The 7,403-nt window shown below is 42.2% G+C and overlaps 1 protein-coding gene across 2 annotated transcripts in view; it reads left to right on the forward strand.

Annotated features, from left to right (window-relative positions):
• The window catches only part of LOC120946710 (protein shortage in chiasmata 1 ortholog-like), a 73,547-nt gene extending 72,020 nt beyond the window's left edge, over window positions 1–1,527 (forward strand). For both annotated transcript variants that reach the window (XM_040361348.1, XM_040361356.1), the window contains one exon: window positions 1,335–1,527. In XM_040361348.1, coding sequence (XP_040217282.1) covers window positions 1,335–1,435 — 101 coding nt within the window. In that variant the 3' untranslated portion in view covers window positions 1,436–1,527. The remainder of the gene's footprint in view (window positions 1–1,334) is intronic.
• The last annotated feature ends 5,876 nt before the right edge of the window (window positions 1,528–7,403 follow it).

The following is a 7,403-nucleotide window of genomic DNA, read 5'->3' on the forward strand; positions in this document are numbered from 1 at the left end:
TGCAGGGACAGTTCTAAACACGTGCCACCTCACAGGCATACTATAGACACCAGCAGGTACGATATTTAAAGGAATTTTTCATATTTTTTTTTTCACTTTAAGCATCATTAAAATCACTGCTCCAGAAAAAACGACCGTTTTTAAAACGTTTTTTTTTCCATTTATACATGTTCCCTGGGGCAAGACCCGGGTTCTCAAACCCGTTTTCCGACAATAACTTGTATATTAGGCTTTAAAATGAGCACTTTTGAATTCGAACGTTCGAGTCCCATTGACGTCAATGGGGTTCTAAATGTTCGCGCGAACGTTCGGTCCGTTCGAAGGTTCTGGTGCGAACCGAACAGGGGGGTGTTCGGCTCATCCCTAATGCAGAATTGCACCAGATTTTGCACTTTTCAGTTTTAGTAAATCTACCCCACAGTGTACTGAGCAGTAGTTGGCAGACTACATTATCCAGCAAATAATGAATTGGTGACTTGCCCAAAGATATACCAACTCTTACTAAAAACTAGAATTTGTAAAATTAGGCTCCAAATTATACATATATAATAAAGTACTGTATATATACATAAGCGTATATATGATTATATGTCATCATAAAGCTTTAAATATGAAACTTTAAAATGTAAACTATGAAAAAAAAACAGTGGCTAGCAATAGAAATGGTGATCGCTCTTCCTACTATTAATGTGAATATATAATAATAACAGTAATATTTCACTATATTGTGGGGGATTTTTTTAATAATGTATATGTTCCTGAACCCATAGTATTACACTATGGTGTTTATTTTTAGTTCCTCATTAAGTCCCTTTGGTGTTACAGAGTCAAGGGTAAAACTCTAAGGCCTTGTACACACGACCGAACATGTCCGCGGACATGTCCGACCGTGTGTAGGGCCTACCGGACAGTTTTCCAGCCTAGCGGACAGGTTTCCAGTGGACAAAAGTTTCTTAGCACGCTGGAAGCCTGTCCGTCGGACATGTCCGATGGTTAGTACAACTCATCGGACATGTCCGCTGGCCCGAAATCCCGCGCATGCGTCAAATTGATTCGACACATGCGTGGAGGCATTGACCTTCCGTGTCAGAAAACGTCGGTGTCGTCTATGTCACCGCGTTCTCTGTCCGCTGGGATTTTGGTCTGATGGTGTGTACACACATCAGACCAAAACCTCCCAGCAGACATGTCCGATGAAAACAGTCCGCGGACCGTTTTCATCAGACATGTCTGCTCGTCTGTACAAGGCCTGATATGTCTCTCTATTACATAATCTATTAAATTTATGATTAAAATGCCCCACCTCTTTCACTTTTCTATTTTCCTGAAAAAAGGTTTGACATTTATTCAGCTACCGCAACAAAAAAGGAGAAAGCTGATGTATGAGAGAGTTCCTGGAAGGTGCGATGGTCAAACCCGTCTAAAATTCTTCTGAAATGGTGATTAATCCAAATGGAAATGTTTTCATCCAAAGGTTATTTTAAGTTTGTTTTTATTATTATTATATGTATAGCACAAATAAAGGTATAACACAAATAAAGTTGTGACTAAAATCTGTTTGATATCTTGTGATGATTTAAAGGCAAAGTATTTTATACTATGTATTGTATATATTGAGTTCAGACAACTGTAGTGGAACTACAACGCTGTAATGTATATGTTCATAATATGGCAATGTACATGTAGGTCGCTGTCAGCGTCTGTATTTTCGGGTGCGCCTGCTGACCCGTGCTGTGAGTGGAAACGGCACGAGTTTGTTAGCAGGTTTCAGGTAATAATTTTGTCTTAAATTTGCTGATCGACTGTGTCCAATCACAGCACAGAGTTCTGTGTTTACAAACACACAGAACAGCGCTCTGGCTGTTTCTTCTCCCTGAAGAGTAGGGATAAAAAACAGCCAGATATGTAAGTAAAAGCAGCACACTTTACACTTGTTAGGCACACAGTTAACCCCTTGATTGCCCCTTGATGTTCGCCCATTCCCAGCCAGTATTATATCTGATCACTGTATTAGTGTCACTAGCAACGCTGTTGTCAGTTAGTGTTCCTCTCAACCAGTGCCTGTTAGCTCAAGATTGCCCACCACACTATCACAGTCACACTATGAGTTGCTGATCACCAGCCATTATTAAGAAAGCGTCTATAGCTGCTTAAATTCCAGTAGTATATATACCATATACTAGTTCACACAAACCATTGATTACACTTCTTGGGATTTTTTTTTACCAAAGACCTATAGCAGAATACATTTTAGCCTGGATTTATAAAAAAATGTATGTGTTTTATAACAGAAAGTAGAAAATATTTTTTTTTTCAAAATGTTCAGCCTTTTTTATATATACAGTATCTCACAAAAGTGAGTACACCCCTCACATTTTTGTAAATATTTTATTCAATCTTTTCATGTGACGACACTGAAGAAATAACACTTTACTACATTGTAAAGTAGGAAGTGCACAGCTTGTATAACAGTGTAAATTTGCTGTCCCCCTCAAATAACTCAACACGCAGCCATTAATGTCTAAACCGCTGGCAACAAAAGTGAGTACACCCCTAAGTGAAAATGTCCAAATTGGGCACAATTTTTCCTCCCCGGTGTCATGTGACTCGTTAGTGTTACAAGGTCTCAGGTATGAACGGGGAGCAGGTGTGTTAAATTTGGTGTTATCTCTGCTCTCACTTTCTCAAACTGGTCACTGGAAGTTCAACATGGCACCTCATGGCAAAGAACTCTCTGAGGAAATTAAAAAAATAATTGCTGCTCTACATAAAAATTACCTAGGCTATAAGAAGATTGCCAAGACCCTGAAACTGAGTGCAGCACAGTGGCCAAGACCATACAGCGGTCTAACGGGACAGGTTCAACTCAGAACAGGCCTCATTATGGTCGACCAAAGAAGTGGCGTTCACGTGCTCAGCATCTTATCCAGAGGTTGTCTTTGGCAAATAGACATATGAGTGCTGCCATCATTGCTGCAGAGGATGAAGGGGTGGGGGGTCAGCCTGTCAGTGCTCAGACCATATGCCTCACACTGCATCTATTTGGTTTGCATAGCTGTTGTCTCAGAAGGAAGCCTCTTCTAAAGATGATGCACAAGAAAGCCTGCAAACGGTTTGCTGACCACAAGCAGACTAAGGACATGGATTACTGGAACCATGTCCTGTGGTCTGATGAGACCAAGATACATTTATTTGGTTCAGATGGTGTAAAGCGTGTGTGGCGGCAACCAGGTGAGGAGTACAAAGACAAGCATGTCTTGCCAAGTCAAGCATGGTGGTGGGAGTGTCATGTTCTGGGGCTGCATGAGTGGGAGCTACATTTTATTGAGGGAACCATGAATACCAACATGTACTGTGACATACTGAAGCAGAGCATGATGCTTCAGAGACTGGGCCACAGGGCAGTATTCTAACACAATAACAACCCCAAACACACCTCCAAGACAACCACTGCCTTGCTAAAGAAGCTGAGGGTAAAAGTGATGGACTGACCAAGCATGTCTACAGACCTAAACCCTATTGAACATCTGTGGGGCATCCTCAAATGGAAGGCGGAGGAGCGCAAGGTCTCTAACATTCACCAGCTCCTTGATGTCGTCATGGAGGAGTGGAAGAGGACTCCAGTGGCAACCTTTGCAACTCTGGTGAACTCCATACCCAAGGGGGTTAAGATAAGGTGACCAGATTTTTAAAATGAATTCCGGGGACATATTTTTCTTTACTATTATTGGCAACAATCAGCGACTCTCTGCCCGTCGCCGCCCGCCTCACAGCCTCTCAAGTCTTACTCTTCGGGTCCCAGCTACTACTGGATGAGCCAAGGCAGAAGAACATGCAAGCGAAGCTATGCTATGCTAGCGATGCTATTAGGCATGGCGGAGCGGGGGGGTGTAATTCTAATTTTTCAATTTTAATTCTGCACTGACTGTCTTTGAAATTGCCCCTGCCCCTTATTAAATCCAATCTGGGGATAAAACCAGGGACAGACTTGGTCCGGGGACAGTGTCCTCAATCAGGGGACTCTCCCCTGAAACTGGGGATGTCTGGTCACCCTAGGTTAAGGCAGTGCTGGAAAATCATGGTGGCAACACAAAATATTGACACTTTGGGCCCAATTTGAACATTTTCACTTAGGGGTGTACTCACTTCTGTGTAGAGTTATTTTGAGGGAACAGCAAATTTACACTGTTATACAAGCTGTACACTCACTACTTTGCATTTTAGCAAAAAAAAAATTACCAAAAATATGTAGCAGAAAACATTTTGATTTAAAAATTGATTTAAATTTTTTTTGGGGAAATGTTATATAGCAGACAGTGAAACATTTTTTTGTTTATAGCACAAAAAATAAAAATCGCACATGTGATCAAATACCACCAAAAGAAAGCTCTATTTGTGGGGGGAAAAAAAGGACGTCAATTTCATTTGGGTACAGCGTCGCTTGACCGCGCAATTGTCCATTAAAGTAACGCAGTGCTGAATTGCAAAATAGGGCCTGGTCATTTAAGGGGTGTTCCAGGCAAAAAAAAAAATTAAAAGCCAGCAGCTAGGAGATGTGTGTGACATGTGAGAGAGGGCGGGCTCTGATTTCGTAATGCTGCCAGCGGGAAACGCCGAGATCCTAGCCTGAATACAGGGACCGGCTCGTCTACCCATCCAGCGCTGACGGATTGTCTCCCTTCCTAGCCCAGTGTCGACGGTGCTGTCGACGGTGCTGACAGCTTGACTTTTCTCCCAGCGTGGACGGCTTGTCCTCCCTCCTGGCCTTGATGGCTTGTCTCTCCCCCCCCCCTGCCCAGCCCTGACGGTAGATGCCGGTGGATGCCAATGGCTTGTCTCTCCCCCCCTGCCCAGAGCCGATGGTGGATGACTAAGCCAGAGTGAGCGCAGATCAGCTCTCTCCCTCTCCCTGCGCAGACCTTGAACGGCATTAGCACGGTAGTAGCAGCTGCGATATTGGAGAGAGGCGGCTGCAGCAATTCAGACTGGCTGAAGGGAGGAGGGATTTCTGTCCTGTACTGTCCAACATAAGCCTATAAAAGGAAGGTGAGACAGAGGAGGGAGCGAGGTGATGGTATAATCTGCAAGTGAAATCTGTGGTAGAATTCCTGGCAGAATCTCCTAAAGAACGGTAGTTGCCTTTTTCTATTTTTTTGAGAGGGGGAGAATCCAGGCGAGGGGAGCACAGATATAAGTGGAGCAGGGAGGTGTGAAGAGACTGCTGTACATTCTATGGATGTTGGTCTATGACCCTTGTGTAGTAGCTCCCTGGCACTCCACGGTACTCTGGGCCCCCCTGAGATGCAGTTATCACCTCCTGATTCCTGACTTTATGGCTACTGGCGATTAGACTGTTATCCATTTGGAGGAAAAAGGGGGGTGAAGTGAAAGGAGGGAGGATATATTGTGACACTCGGAAGAAGGGAAAGAGGGAGTCGTGGACTGGGGATTGGTTGGGGAGACAGGGGGCTATTGTATTGCAGAGATGGCTCCCAGAAAGACCCGTACTAAGCCGCAGACCGTCACCCCTTGTTCCTCCCCCACAGCAATCGTAGAGAAAACAACAGGGAAAACAACAATAAAATCCCCACAAGTAGGAACTTCAACAGACAAACAGATTGTGGTAAAGAAGCTGGAAGTAGAGGTAATGCCATCTGTAAGGATATCCTGGAAACTATCCGAATAAGCAGTGAGTCCCTCACACAGAAAATTGATGCTTTGACTTTCAACGTTGGTGCAATAAAACAAGAATTCGATAAAATTCAGAAAAAAATTACAGAAATGGAGTCTCGTATCTCAAAAGTAGAAGACGAGTTAAAAGCAGAAAATAGAGAATGGCATATGTTAAAAAAACAAATAAGTATATTACAGGACAGAGCAATTGACACAGAAAGTCGGTTAAGAAGAAATAATATACGGATCATAGGGCTACCTGAGCGGGTGTAAAGAGATAATGCAGTTGAGTTTGCAGAAAAATGTATAACAACAACTTTGGGCCTGATAGATGCATCAGTAACCTTTGTAATAGAGAGGGCGCATAGGATCACCCCACACTCTCCTAAACCCGGAGCACCCCCCCCCCGTCCATTTTTGATGCGTATATTAAATTGTAGAGATCGAGATCGTATCTTATCGCAAGTCAGGATGAGGGGGGACATACAATATGAAAACTCTAGATTACTATTTTTTCCGGACTACCCCCCAGAGATACAGCAGCAACGAAGAACCTACACAGAAGTTCGTAAAGGACTGAGAGAGAAGGGAATCAAATTCAGTTTGTTATACCCTAGTAAACTAAGGGTGATTGATGGGACTCATACACGTTTTTTCAAAACAGCAATGGCGGCTGCAGAGTGGCTAAAAACTAGATAAATTAGATAAATAATTGCTTCCCTAAAACATTTTTGTTTTGGTATTTTAGGTTTTTCTTTATTTTATTTTTTATTTTTTCCTCCTTTGTTCTTCCTTTTTTTTTTAATAGGAGTAATAATGATGATATTAATTGAATGTATAATGTTTTATTTTTTTTTTTATTTTTTTCCACTTTTTTTTTCTTTTCCTGGAGTAATAGAGAAGGCCTACATAGATATAAACGGAAAATATGTTATTTTGCTATATACAATAGGACAACAGAGGTATATTACAGTGGCAGTATATATTCCACCCCCGTTTTCGGTAGGAATTTTTAACGAGATAATGAAAAAAATTATTCAATATTTTCCAGTGAAGTTATTGTTTATTGGAGATTTTAATTCAATCTTATCACAAGAGCTGGATAGACCAAAACCTCCTAAACAATACTCGCCAGATTTATATAATTGGGCACAAGTGATGGGGGTAACAGAGATTTGGAGATGGAAGAATCCTGGAAAAATAATGTACTCTTGTGTCTCTACCTCCTACAAAACAGCGTCTAGGATAGACCTAGCATTTGCGGATTCTGTGATGTTGGCAGACATTGTGGACGCCACATATGTACCGAGTGGGCTTTCAGATCACTCCCTGTTATACCTGATAGTACGTGTCCCTATACCAAGAAATGCATCCATGTGGAGATTGACTCCGCAATGGGTGGTATCTCCAGAAATAGCGGAAAAATTACACCTATATAATGGAATACTGGGAGAACAATGCAGGATCAACTTCGGTGGATATTGTATGGGAAGCGTTTAAAGCGTATTTGCGGGGACAATATATCTCAAACATTACGGCGGTTAAAAAAAAAACATATATGGGAGACCCATGTCAGCTGTGAAATTAGGAGGAAAGTTGTCATAGTTTTTTCAGTTATACAGAGGTACAAGACAGGGTTGCCCCCTCTCCCCAGCGCTCTTCGCGATAGCGATAGAGCCAGTGGCAGAGGTTATTAGGACATTGTTAAATATTCAAGGACTTCCAGTGGG

This window comes from Rana temporaria, chromosome 1 (genome assembly GCF_905171775.1).
Source record: "Rana temporaria chromosome 1, aRanTem1.1, whole genome shotgun sequence".
NCBI lineage: Eukaryota > Metazoa > Chordata > Amphibia > Anura > Ranidae > Rana > Rana temporaria.